Source organism: Martes martes (assembly GCF_963455335.1).
Source record: "Martes martes genome assembly, chromosome: 17".
NCBI lineage: Eukaryota > Metazoa > Chordata > Mammalia > Carnivora > Mustelidae > Martes > Martes martes.
Window position 1 is genome coordinate 11,889,376 of NC_137905.1, and position 21,180 is coordinate 11,910,555.

Consider the following 21,180-nt stretch of genomic DNA (forward strand, 5'->3'; position numbering starts at 1 on the left):
GGCAGGCAGAGAGAGAGGAGGAAGCAGGCTCCCCGCTGAGCAGAGAGCCCGATGCAGGGCTCAAGCCCAGGACCCTGGGATCATGACCTGAGCCCAAGGCAGAGGCTTTAACCCACTGAGCCACCCAGGCGCCCCTTAACAGTTTTTCAATAAATGAAAGTCATTCACTTAAATCACAGATGCAGTATAATGTCAGAATAATAATATAGATTTAAGCCTAACAATTACTGTATTTAGAAGCTGTGTTCCCACCCCAGAAAAGCTTTAAAGCAAGAATGAGTAGTACTGGACCCAAAATGACAAAATCTTATGGCTGATACTGTCATCTTGAACAGTGGTGAGGACCCTGGATAATTTTTCCAAATGATCAGGTCTTGACCCCTCAAGCATCTGTGTTGTTAGGATCTCAGCTGTATTCTTCATCTAAAGGCCATTTCTAGGTTGCCTTCAAAATAGAGGCATCACCTCCTGGACTGCGCTCAGACCACAAACCTCACACTATCGTTTGGCACTGCAATGTGATCCTTCCGGACCTTCTGATAAAGAACTTGGCTGTTGACAATGATAAAGAAAAAAAAAAATCCTTCTGCCATGTTCAAAATACTGGTTGGAGGTGGTAATGGAAGCTTTCAATTAGGTGATAAGCCACTGTCATCTTTGAGGGGGGCCACAGCTTCTAAAACTGGCAGCCAAGTTTGTACCCAGTATAAAGTGATGCAATTCAGCAGAGAGAGCCATGTAGTAATTATCCTCGAAGAGCTGGGGATTTGTGCCCTGTTTCTGTGTCTGTCCTGCTATGGCGGGAAGTGAAAGCGACAGGAAAGTTGGGGGCAAAGGGACCGGGGTTTGGTTTTAGCCCAGGCCAGGTCCAGGAGCACAGCCACGCATGTTTTGGGTTTTCCTGCACTGGAGGGTGTGCTGTGACGCGTTGGATTTAAGTACGAACCACATTGCGGATTAACAGATGACACATAAGCAGGTAAGCACTTTAAGTCAATTTTTATGGAAATCTTATTTTACACAAATGTTAACCCAGGAAATGGCCACGATTCTGAACCCGGACACTCCCTAATCCCATTCAGCGTTTGGAAACTAACTCCCACCAGCCGAGCACCGCCCCCGCTTGGCCCCACCCCTGCCAAGGCCCCGCGCCCTTCCTATTGGTTCTTTTCCCGGCTCCGTCGGTTGCCGTGGAGACCAAGGCTATGGCAACCAAGAGAAGCCAAACTTGGTCCTTCCTGTCGGCCCGCGTAGGGGTCCCAGGCGAGCGGCCGGAATCCGCGCGGCGTTCATGGCGCTTTACGAGCTCTTCTCTCACCCGGTGGAGCGCGGCTACCGCGCGGGGCTCTGCTCCAAGGCCGCTCTGTTCCTGCTGCTGGCCGCCGCGCTCACGTACATCCCGCCACTGCTGGTGGCCTTCCGGAGCCACGGTGAGCCTGCTCGCGGCCGCTGCGCGCTCAGCTAGCTCCCCAAGGCCTGCTGCGCCCGCGCCCGCCTCCATGACCTCCTCCCCACCGCCCTCTCTTCCTCAGGGTTTTGGCTGAAGCGGAGCAGTTACGAGGAGCAGCCGACCGTGCGCTTCCAGCACCAGGTGCTGCTCGTGGCCTTACTGGGACCGGAGCCCGGCGGGTTCCTGGCCTGGAGCACGTTCCCCGCCTTCAACCGGCTGCAGGGGGATCACCTGCGCGTCCCGCTGGTTTCGGTGCGTGGTTCCTGTCCGGGCCTGGAGGCCCACCGGGACTGGGCGGGGGTGGCCGGGGGTGGCGGGGAGAGGATGAACGGCCCCGGCCAAGGGAAGCCCAGGTTGGGTCTTAAGGGTTTGTGAATCCAGGGAAGTTGTGTACACAGGCGCGTTGGCCTGAGCCTACGTTTAATTTCCCGGAAAGTGACTTTCTTGTTTCATTCGACTTCTCCAAGCAGTCCACAGCGCCAAGAATGTTAGCCACTGCCGTGAGCATGTGTCCTACGGAAGCTGGGGGAGAGCCGGTGTCCGGCCCCCCGCCATTTCCGTGGGCCTGGCCTGAGGGATGGGTGGTCGCGAAAGTTTCTTTGAGTCACGAAGGCCGAGCGCTGTGAACTAACCTAACGTGTGGCTGCAGTTGTGCCTCGCAGCGGGGACCATCGGTAAGGGCACGTATTTTTATGCAGACCTGACACGTGGAAGCCGGGGAGCTGATTGGCTGAGCGACCTGCCCAGAATGTGCTGGGGGTCCCCGTCCCGGCTCCCTGGCTCGTAGGACTAGATGCGGCTCCATCTTGCAGTTGTCCAGGATGGAAAGGAAGCATTTTCCTGTCTTTAATTTAGTATTTGGTTCAGGATGAGTGAGTGCTAACTTTACAGTCATTCCCTTTCTGCTCATTTTCTGAAAACATTTTCCCTTAGAAGTAGGAAATTCTATTTTTTCTTCTTCCAAAGTTGAATCTCTTTACATAGCTCAGAGATGATTGGCCTACAAGGCAACTTGTGTAGCTGGAAAAAAAAAATCAGACTTTCTTCCAGCAGCCAAATAAAATGAAAAAAAAAAAAAAAATCTACATCTGATTGATCATATGAATAACTCTAAACAAAATATAATTCATATTTTTTCTGATTATAAAAATGCATTCCCATTGTAAAATATTAAAGAGTTACAGGTATACATCATGATGTAAAATTAAAGGCTGACTTTGGAACATGTATATTTGCTAGTCAAACTTATTCTTTTTAAGATCTGCATAAAATTTTCATGATAGGGAAAACCTATTGGATTTAACCAGTTCTCCGTTGGTGGATATTTGATGGGCTTTTACTTTTTCACTATTTAGGATACTGCAGTGAACAAGATTTTGAATCAATCTTACACCTTTAAACAGCCAATGGTGAGGAATTGGAACACAAGCTGTTTTTTGAAATTGTACCCGTAAATAGAAAACTAAGCAAGCAAATAATTGTTAAATTCAGAGAAATAAAAAGTAAGGAAAAGGGAGAATGGAATAGGATTCACATAGTCATAAGTATATGAACACTGAATATTGATTGACTAATCAAAATGAGAGTTTAACTCAATGGGGGGTGGTGGAGGGAAGAAAACTAAAACTTCATCTTTCCACATCAGAAGTCAGTAGAGGATGCCTGAAACTGAGAAATCCAGAATTGCCAGTGCACAGGTTATTTAAAGACATGGAGGGAGTGCCTGGGTGGCTCAGTGGGTTAAGCTTCTGCCTTCAGCTCAGGTCATGATCCCAGGGTCCTGGGATCCAACCCTATACGGGCTCCCAGCTCAGTGGGGAGCCTGCTTCTCCCTCTTCTCTCCCCCTCTCTTTCCCTCTCCCTCTACCTCTGTGTGTTCTCTCTCTCTCTAGCTTTTACTCTCTCCCAACTAAATAAATAAATTTTTTTTTTTTAAGATTTTATTTATTTATTTGACAGGCAGAGATCACAAGTAGGCAGAGAGGCAGGCAGAGAGAGAGGAGGAAGCAGGCTCCTCGCCGAGCAGAGAGCCCAATGCGGGGCTTGATCCCAGGACCCTGGGATCATGACCTGAGCCAAAAGCAGAGGCTCTAACCCACTGAGCCACCTAGGTGCCCCTAAATAAATAAAATCTTAAAAAAATAATAATAAAGACATGGAGATAGACTTCTGAATAATCAGGCAAATGAGATGAAAATATTTGCCATGGGGCTGGAAGTCTGCTGCTTTTGATTCTTAAATGATCAGGTCTTTCAAATGGATTTTAAGAAGTAGAACTGGAGGACGGACAGATTTCTGTCAATAACTCCTCACTAATCATGACATGTTGCCCAATTTTATTCTTTTTTTTAAAAAGATTTTGTTTATTTGACAGAGTGAACACAAGCAGGAGGAGAGACAAGCAGAGGGAGCAGCAGGCTTCCAACTGAGTGGGGACCCCGATATGGGGCTCTGTCCCAGGACCCTGGGATCATGACCAGAGCTGAGGGCAGACGCTTAACCAACTGAGCCACCCAGGTGCCCCAGCCCATTTTTATGCTTTTTTGAGATGGTAATGAATGCGGGGAAGGGTGACTGTGGATGAGAGGCCTTGTCAAGGTGTGCTTACTTTTCCCCGGTATATCCACTGTATTTCTGGTGCTCTCCATGCATGTGTTTCCTTTCTAAAAGTGAAAGCAAAATGTTTCTTTTTATTCCAAACAAAAATATTAACTTTTTAGTTTTACTTTTTTTTTTTTTTTTTAGAGAGAGAGAGTAGGAATAGGGGAGTGCGGTGTGCAGAGCAAAGGGAGAGAGGTGGGAGAGAGAGAGACTCTTAAGCAGGCTCCGTGCTGGAAGACGCAGTGCTGTTCCCATAACTCTGAGATAATGACCTGAGTGGAAATCAAGAGTCCAACACTCAGCCGACTCCCGGGCCCCCCCGGGAACCCCTTGTTAGTTTTACTTTAGGTTAACATTACCTGTTTTTCATAGACGTTTTTTGTTTTCCTTACATTTGTGTATTCCTCTCCGTCATACTCTCTGGTTACTTAAGTGTAAGAAATAATCATGAAAAGTTAAAGTAATCACGAAGCATTAGGTTTCATTCATTTTTTTCTTTTCATTTGTTCGTCCAACACAGCAGATTGACTCTCCAGTTGGATGGCTGGTTAGATAGGCTCTCATCTCCGTGACCTTGAAAGCACCGCCCTTGTTCCCCCTGTTTCTTGTGTGTGTGTGTGTGTGTGTGTGTGTGTGTGTGAGAAAGAGAATTTTTGATCCATGAAAGCAAGACTGCCTCTATTCTTATGGTGCCCAGAATTATTAATCCTTTATAATACTAGGTAATTTTACACTCTAAAATGCAAAACCAAAGCTCCTTTTTCCTAGTCTTTTTCCCCCTCCATTCTAGGGCAGTGTCTATATAAGTTTTTTGGGGTTTTTTTTTTTGAGATTTTTATTTATTTATTTGACAAACAGATCACAAACAGGCAGAGAGGCAGGCAAAGAGAGAGGGGGAAACAGGCTCCCTGCTGAGCAGAGAACCCGATGCGGGGCTCGATCCCAGGAACGTGAGATCATGACCTGAGCCTAAGGCAGAAGCTTAACCCACTGAGCCACCCAGGTGCCCTACAAGTATTTTTTTTTTTAAGATTTTATTTATTATTTGACGGAGAGAGGCACAGCAAGAGAGGGAACACAAGCAGGGGGGGTGGGAGAGGGAGATGCAGGCTTCCCTCTGAGCAGGGAGCCTGATGCAGGGCTGGGTCACAGGACCCTGGGATCATGACCTGAGCTGAAGGCAGATACGTGACAACTGAGCCACCCAGGTGCCCTGTCTATAAGTTTTTTTTTTTTTTTTTAAGATTTTATTTATTTATTTGACAGGAAGTAGGCAAAGGCAGACGGGGGGGGGGGAAGCAGGCTCCCCACTGAGCAGAAAGCCCGATGTGGGGCTCGATCTCAGGACCCTGAGATCATGACCTGAGCCGAAAGCAGAGGCCTTAACCCACTGAGCCACCCAGGCGTCCCTATAAGTATTTTTTAGTAAATGATTTGCTTCCTTCCTAGCTGAGCTCTTAGGTTTGAGAATAGTTTGAAATCATGAGATACAAATAAATGAGCTAGAAGATACAGTGGAAGTACAGATCTCAACAGCAGCCCCAAAATATAAACTCGTTAGGAACAGGCTTAACATGAAATGTATACGTAAAAAAAAATTTTTTTTTTTAAAGTGTGGGTTCCTCGGGGGCTCAGTCAGTTAAGCATCCACCTCTTGATCTCAGCTCAGGTCTTGATCTCAGGGTTGTGAGTTCAAGCCCAGCATTGGGCTCCAGGCTAGTCAAGGAGCCTACTTTAAGTAAGTAAGTAAGTATGTAAGTAAATAAATAAATTTTAAATAAATAAATAAATAAAAGAAATGTGCAAGAACTATGTGAGTAAAACTTTAAATAGACTGATAACTGACACAAAGGAGATTAAAAAATGGTAATATCTGTCATATTTTTAGACAGGAAAATTCAACATCATAAAGATGCCTCTTCTCCCTTGGTTGATCTATAATTGTAATGCATTCTCAGTGAAAACATGACAGTGTGCAGGGACAGACCGCCATATGGAAAAAGAAAGAAAAATTCTAAGAAAAAAGAGAAGGGTAAGAGGAGAATAGCTCGCCAAGATATTAAATTATATCTTAAAGCCATAATACATAAAGTAGTGTGACTTGGGGGACTTGTATAAAAAGTATAGAAAAGGACTCAAATATGATGAAGGTGACATTTTAAATCTGGTGAAGGATGACTTATATAATAAGATGATGTAGGGGAGACTGGGAAGCCATCTGGAAAAACTTAAGACGGAGCCAGTGCTCAGATTGTACACCAGAATTAATGTCCAGATAGGTCAAGATTCAATTTAAAATATGGAATAGGGGCACTTGGGTGGCTCAGTCAGTTAAGCATCTGGTTTTGGCCCAAGTCATGATCTCAGGATGGTGGGATCCAGCCCTACATCAGGCTCCCTGCTCAGAGGGGAGTCTGCTTGTTGCTCTGTCCCTCCCTCTATCTTTCTCTCTCAAATAAATAAATAAAATCTTTTTTAAAATTATTGGCATGGTAAAACCATAAGCATAATCAAAGCACAAATAGAACTAGAAAAAAAGGTTTATCATTTGTATCACTTGTAAAAAGCTCATTTTCCTAACATAAAGTGCCTGTAGATTTATAAATAAAAGACTAACCATCTAACAGAAAAACAGGCAAAGAATGTAAACAGTCCAAAGAAAAAGAAGCACATGTGACTCTTAGGAAGTCACAGTCATGATTAGAGAAATGCAAAGAATATATTGAGATGCTGTTTTTAATCTATCAAATAGGCAAAAATTGAAGTTTGACCACGCCATGACCAAGACGTCGGGAAACTTGTGAGCATTTGTGTGTATCACTGGTGGGGCTGTAGATTGATTGATGCACATCTTTGAAGGAATGTTTGTCCATATTTTTAAAAAAGATTTTATTTATTTATTTGAAAGAGAGAGGGAGAGAGACCACAGCAGGGGGGAGCGGCAGGCAGAGAGAGAGGCAGACTCCCCACTGAGCAGAGAGCCCAATGAGGGACTTGATCCCAGGACTCCAAGGTCACCACCTGAGCTGAAGGCAGATGCTTAACTGACTGAGCCACCTAGGTGCCCCAGTATTTGTCCATATTTATCAGAATTACAGATGCATGTGCCTGCTTCCACTTCTAGTAAGGTACTCTGGGGTTTGTGCAAACAGGTAAGATGACATACATAAAAAGTCACATGGTGCAGCATTGTAATAAGGTAAACAACCAATGTAGTAATAGAAGACTCATCAGGAGAAATTGTGGTACATTTACGCAGTGGAATGGTGCATAGCTATTTTTTTTTTTAAACGAAGCAGATCTCTATATTGATTTGGAATTACCTCCGAAAGAAATTGATAAGTAGAAAAAACAAAAATTGTATATAATATGCTTCCATTCACATAAAAATAATAGAAAGTGTAACAAAGATATGTGTATGGATGTGTATGCATAATGTACATGAATGCTCTTACTCTCTCTGGAAGGATTCAAAAGACAGAACTGATTGCTCTGGGGAAAGAAATAAGTAGCTGAGGTTAGGGAGGGAGAGAAGCTTTTTTTTACTATATATCCTTCTGTACCTTTTAAATTTTGTATCATGAAAATGTAATACACGTGCAACATTTTTAGATTATAATGACAAGTTTTAAAGATTTATTTATTTATTTTAGAGAGAGAGAGCGGGTGAGCAGGATAAGGGCAGAGGGAGAGGAAAATCTCAAAGAGACTCCCAGAATCTCAAGCAGAGCCCCATGCAGGGCTCGATCTCCAGACCCTGAGATCATGACCTGACCGGAAATCAATAGTGGAACGCTCAATCTACTGTGCCATCCAGATGCCCCATAATGACAATAATTTTTCAAAGAAAATTTAGAAAAGGGCCCAAGTAAGGCAAAAACAAAGCAAAAAAAAAAAAAAAAAACCCAACCAAAAACCCCCCAAAATTCAAAAGCAGGTAAATGTGTAAATGACATGGCAACTTTGGAAAATAGTTTGCAGTTCCTCAAAAAGTAAAACAAAGAATTACTAGGTATATGCGTACCCAAGAGAACGAAGAGTTATGTCTGCACAAAAACTCAGGCACAAATGTTCACAGAAGCTTTATTCCTAATAGCAAAAAAGTAGGAACAGCCCAAATGTTCATCAACAGATGAATGCATAAACAAAATGGGTTCTAGCCATATAATGGAATGTTATTCAGCCACCAAAAGGAATGGAGTTGTGAAACATGCTACAGCATGGATGAACCTTCAGAACAGGCTAAGTGAGAGGATCCAGCCACGAGATAGCACAGTGTCTGATGGCATTTATATGGAATGTTCAGAAGAGTCAAATCTGGGGCGCCTGGGTGGCTCAGTGGGTTAAAGCCTCTGCCTTCCGCTCAGGTCATGATCCTGGAGTCCTGGGATTGAGCCCCGCATCAGGCTCTCTGCTGGGCAGGGAGCCTGCTTCCCTTCCTCTCTGCCTGCCTTTCTGCCCACTTGCAATCTGTGTCTGTCAAATAAATAAATAAAGTCTTAAAAAAAAAAAAGTCAAATCTGCAGAGACAGAAACTAGGGGTTCCAGGGGCTTGGGGAATTGACGGTCAGGAGAGACAGGTAATGACTACTAATAGGAAGAGGGTTTCTTTTTTGGATGATGAAAACATTTTGAAATTGGAATTAGGTAGGGGTGATAGTTTCATAACTTCTTGAATATCCTGAAATCTACCAAACTCTATATTTTAGGTAATTTTATGGTACATGAATTATGTCTCAATTTTGTTGTTGGTTTTTTTTTGAGAGTTATTTTATTTTTATTTATTTATTTATTTTTAAATTTCTTTTCAGCGCAACAGTATTCATTGTTTATTGCACCACACCCAGTGCTCCATGCAATAAGTGCCCTCCCTAATACCCAACACCTGGTTCCACCAACCTCCCACACCCCCTCCCCCCTCAATTTTGTTTTAAAGCAGGTGGGCGGTCCCCTGGTGATATACTTATGAGCCATAGTAATAAAAATTACTGTTGATTTGCTGTGTTTCAGGCATACGCTTAGCATTTCATCTTTAGATAAATGTTTAAAGTCCTTTACATAGTACTTGGCCTGTGATAATCACTAAGTGTTAACTCTTAATTTTTTTTACATACATTACCTCTTTTTTTTTTCTTAAGATTTTGTTTATTTGACAGAGATCACAAGCAGGCAGAGAGAGAGGAAGGGAAGCAGGCCCCCCGCTGAGCAGAGAGCCCGATGCGGGGCTTGATCCTAGGACCCTGAGATCATGACCTGAGCCGAAGGCAGAGGCTTTAACCCACTGAGCCACTCAGGTGCCCCACATTACCTCTTTTTTAAAATTTTATTTATTTATTTGTCAGAGAGAGAGAGGGAGAGAGCACAGGCAGGGGAGCTGCTGGCAGAGGGACTCACTGAGCAAGGAGCCTGATGTGGGACTGGATTTCAGGACCCTGGGATCATGATCTGAATGAAAGGCAGTTGATTTAACCAGCTGAGCCACCCAGGCATCTCTACGTCTTTAATCCTCATAGTAACCATGTGATATAGAGGCTATACCCCTGTTTTACAGGTAAAGAAACCAAGACTCAGAGAAGTGACCTCATTTGCTTAGTTCTTAACCAAATAGTCAAGACTGCAACACAAGGGTTTGTCATTCTATATCATATATTCTTTTATTTTAAGATTTTATTTATTCATTTATTTGAGAGAGAGAGAGAGAGCATGAGAGGGGAGAAGATCAGAGGGAGAAGCAGACTCCCCGCAGAGCTGGGAGCCCGATGCTGTTCTCGATCCCGGGATTCCGGGATCGCAACCCTAGCTGAAGGCGGTCACTTAACCTACTGAGCCATCCCGGTGCCCATCTATAGCATATATTCTTAACCCTTATTGCAACAAAGTATTTTTTTTTCCCTCCAGCTCCCAAGGTAAAGCTAGACTAACCACAGCCTGTCTGAGAAACTGTGCAGAAGACCAGAGAAGTAGTGGTTTTAGGCCAAGGTTTGACCAAATGCTGGGGGGTGGCTCTGTGGTTACTAACTTGGGAAAATGCCTCAGAAGCTAGAAATGGCCTTGCTTCTGCTTTGGTCAGCTCACCTTGGACAGCATCTCTAAAGTCCCTGTGCTTTGAACGCTTTGTAAATCCAAGTTTCTTGTTGTTGCTATTGTGGTTAAGGACAGAAGGAAAAACCACAGGGTGACCTCTCCTTTCAAGCCTGACTGAGCTCTTTAAGGCATGTGTGGGCCCAGAGACTGTGGGGGCTGAAGGCTATGGGAAGTGCAGGGAGGTGAGTGGAGAGCATTGTCGTATCTGAGATACAGTTTTCACATCTCTGAGATCAGAATGTGTCCTCTCTGTGGTATCTTAAAATTGTCGCTGTGGGACGCCCAGGTGGCTCAGATGGTTAAGCATCTGCCCTGGGCTCACGTCATGATCTCAGGACCCTGGGCTCGAGTCCCACGTTGGGGTTCCCTGCTTAGCGGCGAATCTGCTTCTCCCTCTCCCTTTGCCTCTCCCCCAAACCCTGCTCATGTGCACGTGCTCCCTCTCTCTCACTTAAGTAAATAGAATCTTAAAAAAAAAATTGCTGCTGCCAGGAGACAGTGTTGGCTTAATCCTTATTGCCTCCACATGTGCAAACATCAGATGTGTCAGCATCAAAACTTGGAGAAGTGACATCAGCATCTTGAAAGAAAACCCTAGAAACAATAATAAAACATTATTTTAACCCTGAGAACCAAATGTTGAGCAGGTCAGGGAAGGTTTAAGAGGCACTTAAACATAGGCCAGATCTACATACCTTTTTAAAAGATTGATTGATTGATTGATTTATAGAGTGGGAGCGAGACGAGGGGCAGAGGGGGAGAGAAAATCTCAAGCAACTCCACACAGAGCACGGAGCCCAGTGTGGGGCTCGATCTCACAACCCTGAGATCATGACCTGAGCCAAAATCAAGAGTTGGATGCTTAACTGACGGAGCCACCCAGGTGCCCCTAAAGCCTGCTTAAGAGCCCAGACCAATGGATTTAGTTCCGTTTATGGATTTTTTTTAATATTGTATCTCCAATATGCTTGATGGCACAAAGGACAAAATTACATAGAAAAGGATGGTTATCATTGAGTCACAAAATGATGCAAAAGAATCAGAATGTAAAGAAGTTTTAGGAGTCCCTAGGGCCATTTATTTTCCTTATTTTTATGTGCATAAATATGATATCTGATGTAAATATGCCTAGAGTCTAAAAGCTTTTAATAAATGTAAAAGAAATGTTCTCAGTAATTAGAAAGTGTTGTGTCATAGTTTAACTAGAAGTAGTTTTGCTTTTTTGCCGGTATCTAAAGTAATGGTGCATTTTATAATTGATGGTATCTTAGATTCATTGAAACACAGGCAGCAAGGATTTGATGAGTCTAGGAGCCCTGAAGTGTTGGTCCCTACTTTGTTGGAGACCCAAAGACTGGTGCCAAAGAGTAATTCCAACATTGAAAGAAAAAAAATGAAACACCCACTGATGACAAGTATATGGTAAAAGAGACACTGGTATAAACTAAGACATTAACCTTGACACACCTGGCTGGCTCAGTAAAGCATGGAACTCTTTTTCTTTTTTTTAAAACTATTGATTTTTATTTACTTATTTTGAGATAGAGAAAGTGAGAGCTTGAGCAGGAGCCAGGAGCCAGAGGGCAAGGGAGAAGCAGACTCTCTGCTGAGCAGAGAGCCCAGTGTGGGGCTCGGTCCCAGACCCTGGGATCAGGACCTGACCTGAAGGCAGACGCTAACCAGGTGAGCCACCCAGGCACCCCAGATTTACAGTGACTGTTAAGTTGGTGTGCGGGTTAGTGAGTCTTATGCCTGCCCCAAGCCACCCTCCTGTGTGCCGCTTTGTGATGAGTTGCTGAAAACCACATTCTCCTTTGCTCACTGGCTCTCTGTGAGGTTCTTCCTGTAGGAGGCATGATGAGCCTTCTGGCAGTGGGAGAAAGACTCTAACCAGAGTGAAGAACCATTGGCGGTGGGGGCGGGGGGATGCAGACAGGAAGGAGCAACCTTACTGTTCCTTCTGGTGGGTTCTATGTCCAGGCTTCTGAGGTCTGGCCCAGCTCCTTGAGGTAACACCAGCCTCTTCCCTTCCTTCTCCAGCTCTAGGCACAGAGCTCCCATGGCACAAATGCCTTATAAAAACTAGGTGCTCATGTAATTTTTGAATTCCCTTCGCCAAACATACCCATTGGGTTTTAGATACTAACCTTGAAGTTGTGTTAAAGAAGTATTAGCTCTCGGAGTGCCTCCCTTTGTAACTTGCACACGTGTCAAGCTTGATTTGAACTAAATGGAATGAAAATGTGGATTTCGTCCTTGGTCCGAGTGCTGGCATGGGAATGTGGCCCACCTCGCCAGCCCTGTGGGGATGAGAGCGGGACCTGGTGATGGGCATTTGTGGGGATGCAGCATTAGCATCGTCCCCTCCCCCCGGGACTACCTGGGCCCTGGCTTCCACCTCCCTCCTCCTCACTGCCCTCACCGCTCTGGTAATCGCTGACCCACTTCGCAGAGCAGGTGGACTTTGTCAGCGGGGATCACCCTGCTCCTCGATGTTTCTGTACCTCTTCACCTCACTTCTTTCTGGCTACCCACAGTCAGATCTTCCTGAGTATTTCCTGTAAAAAATGGCTGTGAGATCCTCCCTTTCCTTCTTTCATTGAAGCCTGCCTCATTTCTCTTTGTGGCATTTATCACATTTATTCGTTTATGGATTTATTTTCTGCCTCCCTGGCTGTATTTCCAGCCCCTGGCAGTACCTGGCACATAGGAGGCCCCTAAAAAATACTTAGCAGAGTAATGAGCGAACTTAAGAAGCGGACACTAATTATGGTGCTGTGGCAGATCGCTGTCCCATGTGAACGTGAAGTGGAAATGTTGCACAAACACCACACTGACTTGCTTTCAAACTTTGATGCTGGCTTTTTGCAAAAAGATTTACCTTACCCACCATTTTCTCCTTGAGCGTTTTTTTGTTTTAAGTCTGGACATTTTAGTTCTGGAAAGAGGACCCAATTTGGAGTCACAGACATGGTTTCAAATCTTTACCAATACTAGCCACACCCAAGAAATCCCTCAGTCTCCCTGAACCTCGATTTTCTCATCTGTACAGTGGGTATAATCTTTGCTTTGCTTACGTCAGGATTTATTGTAAAGATCAAATGAACAAATGTGTTTCTCTCCCTCCCACACTGTGTTGGGGTCTGGATTCTTCTGGCAATCCACCCCCCCCTCGCCCACTATACTGTCTTGCAAGTTGAGACATTTGATCTTTGTCTTCCTGTCCAGCCCTAAAGATCCAGAAGGTATGGGTCCACTACAGAGAGTGAATCCGACTTTGTCTTGCAAGTGTTTCCAACTGAAGAAAATTCACAGGAAGACAAGGCAGCCTCTTTTCTGTCCCACTCATAATTGCTAATACATAATTGCCTCAGTAACTTGACCGTCAACCCCGGTAACAATATCCCCCCCCTACACCTGTGTAGCTGATGGAACAGGACAGAGAAAGCAGAATCCAACAGAAGAGAAAGGGTACGTTTCTCTATAACAAGGCCTAGGATAAGGACATTATTGTCTGAAGGGAGGACATGATTGAAAGGTCCTGAAAACTGAGCTCCATCTCAACCAACCTTAGGAGCCTGAAAAAGAACAAAGAATCTCTTCCTTGCATCATAATAACAGTGGGAAGCAAAACGAATCTGATCACGGAGCATGCCAGTGGGAATGTTGATGTGCCGTAGCAGAATCCTTCTGGGAACCTACAGCGGGAAAGGATCAGTTGTAGCAACAAGATCCAGGGCTGTCCCAAAGAATCATGTCCCCGGTGATCACATTTCAGTGCCGTCTTTCCTGTGAGTCTTTTTAGGATCAGTATGAGGTCAGACTATGGGTGGTGAGACAGGATGCTGGTGTGTTCTATGGACTGTCCTTTGTCTTTTTCCCTCCTTAGATCTCTGTTTTCCCTCCTTTTGTATCCATAATTTATAAACTGTCTGAGAAGTTTTAATGACTTGCTGATTTGATTTAGCTTCCTTTCTCACTGCATCGATTGGTACTAAAAGATGCACGAGGCTTTCAAGCCCCGACATCAGTGATGAGAAGGAGTTCCACTACCGACAGTCTGAAGCAAAGACACTTGTGGCTGAAGAAAGTATAAATAGAGTTTGGTGTTTTTCTCCTGAGTCTGTCTGGGGAATGAATGCACGGTGATTAGGATCTGTTTCTTTTCTATTTAAAAAAAAAAATGGACTCCTGGAGAAGTAGAAGTCAGTACTAATGTGCTGTTTAAATATTCCGTCCAAACTCAGACGCGTTTCTAAAGGAGAAAAGAAAACACCAGCAACAACAAAAAAGATCAAGGAGAAAGCTTTAAAAAAAAAAAATAGCCATCCAGATAGATGTTCTTGCCACTTCAAGTTCCTGTTCAGTGGCGCTTGAACATTTGAGAAGCACGAGTGTGAAGTCCGGGGCCAGCACCTCGGGTCTCCTTCCCCGCTCTTGATCCCCTTATACCTGTTTACTCTTCCTTTTTCCCCCCGGTGAGGGAGGTAACTCCTGTGTGTAGCAGAACAGTGGGTCACTCTGTTACGGCAGGCATATGGATTCTTCCTGGACTTACTAAGGACCAGGGCCACTGGCTGTCTTTGGGTTTCCTAGACTCGAGAAGAAGACAGGAACCAGGATGGGAAAATGGACATGTTACATTTTAAGCTGGAGCTTCCCCTGCAGTCCACGGAGCACGTTCTCGGTGTGCAGCTCATCCTGACTTTCTCCTACCAATTGCACGTGAGTCCATTCCTCAGGGAAGCCCATCCCCTCCCTTTTGTGCCTTCATAGAACTGAGCCCTCTGTCTGATTTCTAGGAAACCCCCTGCTGCAGAAGGCTCTCTTCCGAAGTGTACGGGATTTAATTGAGGCAACTTGCACGATTCTCATGGGGGCCCAGTTGGTGTGCGAGGGCTATTCACAGCTTGGGTTCCGGGCTGACAGCTTCCCGCATGGCCAAGGCAGGTGTTGGAGGGGCTAGGAGGCTGCCACCCCAGACAGGGATGCCCAGGGCCCAGAGCCTTCTGATCCCCTGAAACTGTCTCTCCCTCTAATGATTTCAGAGGATGTCCACGTTCGTGATGCAGAGCATGGCGTTTCTGCAGTCCTCCTTCGCTGTTCCAGGCTCGCAGCTGTATGTCAACGGGGACCTGAGGCTGCAGCAGAAGCAGCCCCTAAGCTGCGGTGGCCTGGACGTGAGATACAACGTAAGGAGGCTCCCTGCTGTCGGCGCTTTTGTTCTCTCTGTTACTGCTTATCAGGTTCTTTAAAGAGGGAGGCAGGAAAGTTGGAAATAGCATTTCTCTGTGGGTGGCGCAGAAGAGGATTTCTGAGTTCTCGCCTTGAGTTCTTTCAAAATACAAGGCCAGATACACCGGTATTTGCATCTAAAAAGAGACCAGAAACATGCCTTTAAGAACCGAAATATTTCTTCCTTGCAGGTGCGCATGCGTGCACACGCGTGGCTTATTCCAAGTGGCCTTTTCCAGTTCACGTAAAACACTGGGGGAAGTTACAACTAACCGCTGTTCTCTAAGCGGCAGCTGCCTCCGGGGATCCTGCTCCTGTCCTTTTCCAGCTCTCCAGCCGCTTGTCCTGTCATGGTCCCCCGGGGCTCCTTTCCAGCCAAACCGGCCCTTTCTCTGTTCCTCAATCCCACGGAGCAGCTCCTGCCCCCAAGTTTTTGGCCTTGGCCTTTCCTCCTGCCACATATCCACGTAGCTTGCTCTCCCACTCCGTTCAGATCCCTGTCCAAATGTGCCCGAGCTCAGTCCTTCTCTGACTCCTCTTTCTAAAGACCATTCTCTTCCCTGCCTGTCATCCCTCACCTTGACTGATTTTCCTTACTTCCACCGGAAATAGTAGAGATCAGGTTTTGGTTTGTTCACGTCCTGTCTCCCCCAGTGCTAAAAGCATCTCCACTGTCACCCCGGAGCCTAAAACAGGGCCTGGCACATTGGAAGCACTCAGATTTGTTGAAAGAATGAACTCTCGTTTTTACACATCAGGAAATTGAGGCAGACAGTGCTTAATTAATTTTCCCAAAGTCCTGCCACTTGAAAGTAACAGAGCCATAAATTGTCCAGGACTGGATCTTACACATACAGTCACTCATTACTGATCTTTCTTTTATTACAAGGGAGCCTATGTAAGTTGGGCCAGTCTACTTTTGAAAATCAAAGAGTGATCTTATCAGTTACTACAGGCATGAACCAGGACTGCTCCAGATAAACGGATTTATGGTCTCTCCCCCTATAGTCAATGTAAAGGTTTTTTTTAGTTTTCTTTTTTAAGATTTTATTTATTTATTTGAGAATGAGTAAGCGAGAGCATAAGCAGGGGGAGTGGCAGGCAGAGGGAGAAGCAGACTTCCCGCTGAGCAGGGAGCCTGACCTTGATCCCAGGACCTCCAGATCAACACCTGAGCCAAAGGCAGATGCTTAACTGACTGAGCCACCCAGGCGCCCCTCAGTATAGGTTTACATAAAAAGTAGGGGACTATAAGATAAAAACATTTTATTTGAAGATTTAGATATTGATGATATCAACAGAAATGTAATATTACAAGGCAGGAGATAGTTTACTTCTTCAAAGGATTATATGCTTATTATTTGCCCTTTATCCTATTTTCATCTCTAGATTTAAAAGAGAAATTACAGGGGCGCCTGGGTGGCTCAGCCAGTTAAGCATCTGCCTTTGTCTCAGGTCATGATCCCAGAGTCCTGGCATCAAGCCCTAAATCAGGCTCCCTGCTCACTGGGGAGTCTTCTTCTCTCAAAATCTTTAAAAAAGAGAGAGAGATATAAATTACGGAGTGTCCAAGGAAGAGCGAGAAAGACAAAAGAGATGAAAATATGGGCTTCTTAAAAAAAAAAAATTAAAAGAATTATTGCTCCCCTTGGAAGGGGGGGCGTGTTTTATAAGTAACTAAAACCCGTGAAAGGTGGATACTGACCACTTTTCCATCCCTGTAAAACGGAAGACTCGGGGGCACCTTGGTGGCATAGTCGATCAAGCATCCAACTTTTGATTTTGGCTCAGGTCATGATCTCAGGGTCATGAGATTGAGCCCTGTGGTGGTCTCTGCACTCAACTCATCGTCCAGTTGACCTTCTCTCTTCCTCTCCCTCTGCCCCTCCCACTCATGCTGCCTCATTCTCTCTCTCACTCTCTATTGCTGGAAAGTAAATAAATCTTTTTAAAAAGGGTCTGGGAGACTGAATGTAGACAACTTAAATTGTTGCAAGGTGGGCGGGGGGGGGTGTTGGGGGGGGTGTCACCTATCATCCATCCTTGAAAAAAGGACTCCTGATGCTAGAGTAGGTCACCAAGCCCAAGAGGGTGGTCTGTGAGCTCAGCCTGCGTGGGCGGGAGGGTGGAAAGACGAGTGGAGAAGTGGCTGGAGGCTTACCCCATATCCTCCTGCCATTTCCCAGGTGTCTGTAATCAATGGGACCAGCCCTTTTGCCTATGACTACGATCTCACCCACATTGTTGCTGCTTACCAGGAGAGGAATGGTGAGTCATAGGTACAGTTTGTTCAGCCGCTTCTCAAGGACCTTCCAGGTTAGTGGGAACATCAGACAAAAACAGAGTTGGAGCCCTTGGGATGCCTGGGTGGCTCAGTTGGTTAAGCATCTGCCTTGGGCTCAGGTCATGATCCCAGGCTCCTGGGATCAAGTCCCATATCCGGCTCCCTACCCATTGGGAAGCCTGCCTCTCCCCCTGATTGTGCTCTCTCTCTCTCTGACAAATAAATAAAATCTTAAAAAAAAAAAAAAAAAGAATTGGAGCCCTTCTCATGATGAAAATGTCAGTACCAGTGAATACTCAGTGATGGGAGGGGAACAGGCTGCCCTGATTTGTCTTTTTCCTCCTGATCTAAAGACCCATACCATTCCCCCGCACTTTACCACTAGTCTTATGGCCCAGCAGGTGACTGCTGATTTATGCCCCATAGTTATTTATTAAGTGCCACATTTATCCCACCACTGGCTTGATAGATTTCCTTTTTAATGTAAACGCCTAATTGAGTCAGCCCCACTACCACACACAAAGACAAATTGCTATCCCTGGTTTTCAGATAGAACTAAAGAATGTGAGTGACTTACCCGACATGAGCAGTGGAGGTAGAACAGAGGGCCCAAGGTTCTAGCTAGAAGGCAAAGCGTGTCCATTCCTTACAGAGAAAAGGCTGTCAGTCCAGCCCAGTGTACTTGACTCAGCACATTTGGCGGGTTGATGGTCTGAGGTTTTCTCTAAAGGCATCTGAAGCGTTCCTTGGCAGCCAGACATCAGGGATGCTATACACACATATTTACCAAATAGGGGGACTGCAGTTCCAATAGTCCTGATTTTTGAGTAACGCACTGGTGGCATTATTCCAAGGCTAAAGGTATTTTAAGGCAAAAACACTCATCTACAACTTTGCTTTCTGTAGTCCTTCCAGTCCTTGTCCATAGCAGATTTTTTTTTATATTCAGCTCTTATCATAGTTTAGAAACATTTTAGGATCCAACTTTTTTGTCCTTTCTTTAAAAAAAAGTTTTGTTTTTTTTTTAAAAGAGAGGGAAAGTGATCACAAGCATGGGGAGCAGCAGAGGGAGAGGGAGAAGTAGGCCCCCTAGTGAGCAGAGAGCCCAATACGACACAGGACTCAATCCCAGGACCTTGAGAGCATGACTTGAGCCGAAGGCAGATAATTAACTGACTGAGCCACGCAGGCACCCCTGTACTCTGTAATATAAGTATTTCCCACCCTGCTACAAAGTTTTAATTGGTATTTTTAGTGGTAGCATAGTATTCCTTTACTTCGTCATTCAACAACTGTAGAACATGTAGACCATTCCAAGTTTTTTTTTTCCTTAAGATTTGTCTATTTATTAGAGAGAGAAAGCGTGCTTGAGTGGAGAGGCAGAGGAATAGAATCCTGAAGCAGACTCCCTGCTGAACCCAGTCTACACTTGGCTCAATCCCGTGACCCTGAGATCATGATCCAAGCCGATTCTAAGGGTCAACGCTTAATGCTTAACCAACTGAGCCACCCAGGTGCCCGGATGGTTCCAAGTTTTTAACATAATTTTTTGTTTTTTTTTAAATAGGCTCTGCACCCAGCATAGAGCCCAATGCGCAGGGCCCAAACTTAACAACCCTGAGATCAAGACCTGAGCTGAGATCGAGTCAGACACCCCTTTAACATAAATATTTTGACGAGTATTTTATTTTTTATTTTTATTTTTTTAAGATTTTATGTATTTATTTGACAGAGATCACAAGTAGGCAGAGAGGCAGGCAGAGAGAGAGGGGGAAGCAGGCTCCCCGCTGAGCAGAGAGCCCAACGCGGGGCTGGATCCCAGGACCCCGGGATCACGACCTGAGCTGAAGACAGAGGCTTTAACCCACAGAGCCACCCAGGTGCCCCAAACATAAAAATTTTGATGAGTATTTTAATGAATAATTTGTGAGCAACTTTGCACATTCAGTTCTCTTTTCTTTGGGGGTCATTTCTTTGGAATAAGTTGTGGTGTGCAGAATTTGCCTGAGAGGTTAAAGAATACTTTTCTAGCCCTCATTACTTTATTCATGGATTAACTCTGGCTTGCATTACAGTAACCACCGTCCTCACGGGCCCCCACCCCATCTGGCTGGTGGGAAGGGCTGCCGAAGCTCCATTTGTGATTAACGCTGTTATCCGATACCCGGTAGAAGTCATTGCATATCCTTTCTGTTAGAGAGCCACAGTAGCTCAGTTTTGAAAAAGGAGGGTTCCTCCGTCATCCCTAGAAGGAACAGACGCAGGAAGGAGGCCTTTGACTGGGAATGGCAGTTCGTGGCCCCACTCAAATGACTCTGCTGTTCATACAGGGAAAAAAAACCACAAAAACTCATTTCCTCTTCCTATTTCTTTCTGGGCAAGTCTTCCAAGTCAAAATCATCCATATTTATGCCTTAATAATCTTTAATCATAGTCCCTTTTATCTTACGAGTATTTGAAACATTTTTGCCATTTCCTGTCTAAACTAAACCTTTGGTTTAACTTCCATTTAGAAAACACCATCTGTGACTCCTTAACTGTCTGTACATATCTACCAGGATTCTGGGAAGTGATAAAGTTTGCCTGGGTCCAGTATGTCAGTATCCTGCTTATCTTCCTCTGGGTGTTCGAAAGAATCAAAAGATTTGTGTTTCAAAATCAAGTGGTGACCACAATCCCTGTCGCAGGGATGCCCCGGGGAGAAGTGTATAAGGAGCACTTATCATAAGACGACGTTTCGGAGAACTCAGCAGGATCCTGGCTACCTCACTCACTGTGGTCTTCTGAGAACTGCCATCTTAAGAAGTTTTTGCAAAGAGCCTGTGGACACGTGCGGGTGTGTGTGCTTTTCCTGTCAAAGACAAAGGACAGTCCTTTCTCATTTTTCTCTACACAAATCCATATCTTCTAAGCACCTGGCACGTAAGCACCACTCATCAGGGACTAGTTTGTGGAAACATCCAAGGGCTCCCGAAGGCTATAATTTGCTTCCCTTTTTTTTTTCTTTTTTTGCCGTAGGCTTGAATTTCAGGAGAAAACTACAATCAGTTCAGACCTCTTGGAAAGAGTCCCATCTCTGGTCAAGCAAAGACTTTTCCTCTCTTGAACCCAGAAACGTGCTCTACATTTCTTCCCACTATTGTAAGCCACTTCTTACTCTTTTCAGGGCTCTCTTGTGAGAGAGATGCAAATCGGCAGCACTTTCCACTCCTGAGCCTCTAAGTTTCCCGTTCAGAACTTCGGTTTCCAGCGCTGAGAGGCCGTGAAGGGGAGGATGGGAGCGAGAAGAAGGAGCGCTCGGGAGCACATGCGCGCACACGTGTGCGGGTGGGCGACCCCAGAACACGAGGACCGTCCACCTGCCCTCCGCCTAACAGACAGTCGTCTGTCATCGGCTCAGCTGCGGGGCGCTTTATCCCTGCCCTGCCGGGGCTGGCTTGTTGCCCTGCCTTTCGCCCTGTCTGTGCCCCCTGGAACAGCAGGCTTCAGCCAGAGTGCTGTTTAGTCCACAATCCCCGCAGCAACA

General features: G+C 45.3%; 1 protein-coding gene across 1 annotated transcript; it reads left to right on the forward strand.

The window, feature by feature from the left end:
- Nucleotides 1–1,267: 1,267 nt before the first annotated feature.
- Nucleotides 1,268–19,851, forward strand: TMEM231 (transmembrane protein 231; the record flags this gene model as incomplete). Its single annotated transcript, XM_080827787.1, has 6 exons — nt 1,268–1,430; nt 1,533–1,702; nt 14,732–14,860; nt 15,184–15,327; nt 17,557–17,638; nt 19,730–19,851. Exons 1-6 carry the CDS (start codon nt 1,292–1,294, stop codon nt 19,849–19,851), a joined length of 786 nt encoding a protein of 261 aa, XP_080683913.1. The 5' UTR covers nt 1,268–1,291.
- Between the last annotated feature and the right edge of the window lie 1,329 nt (nt 19,852–21,180).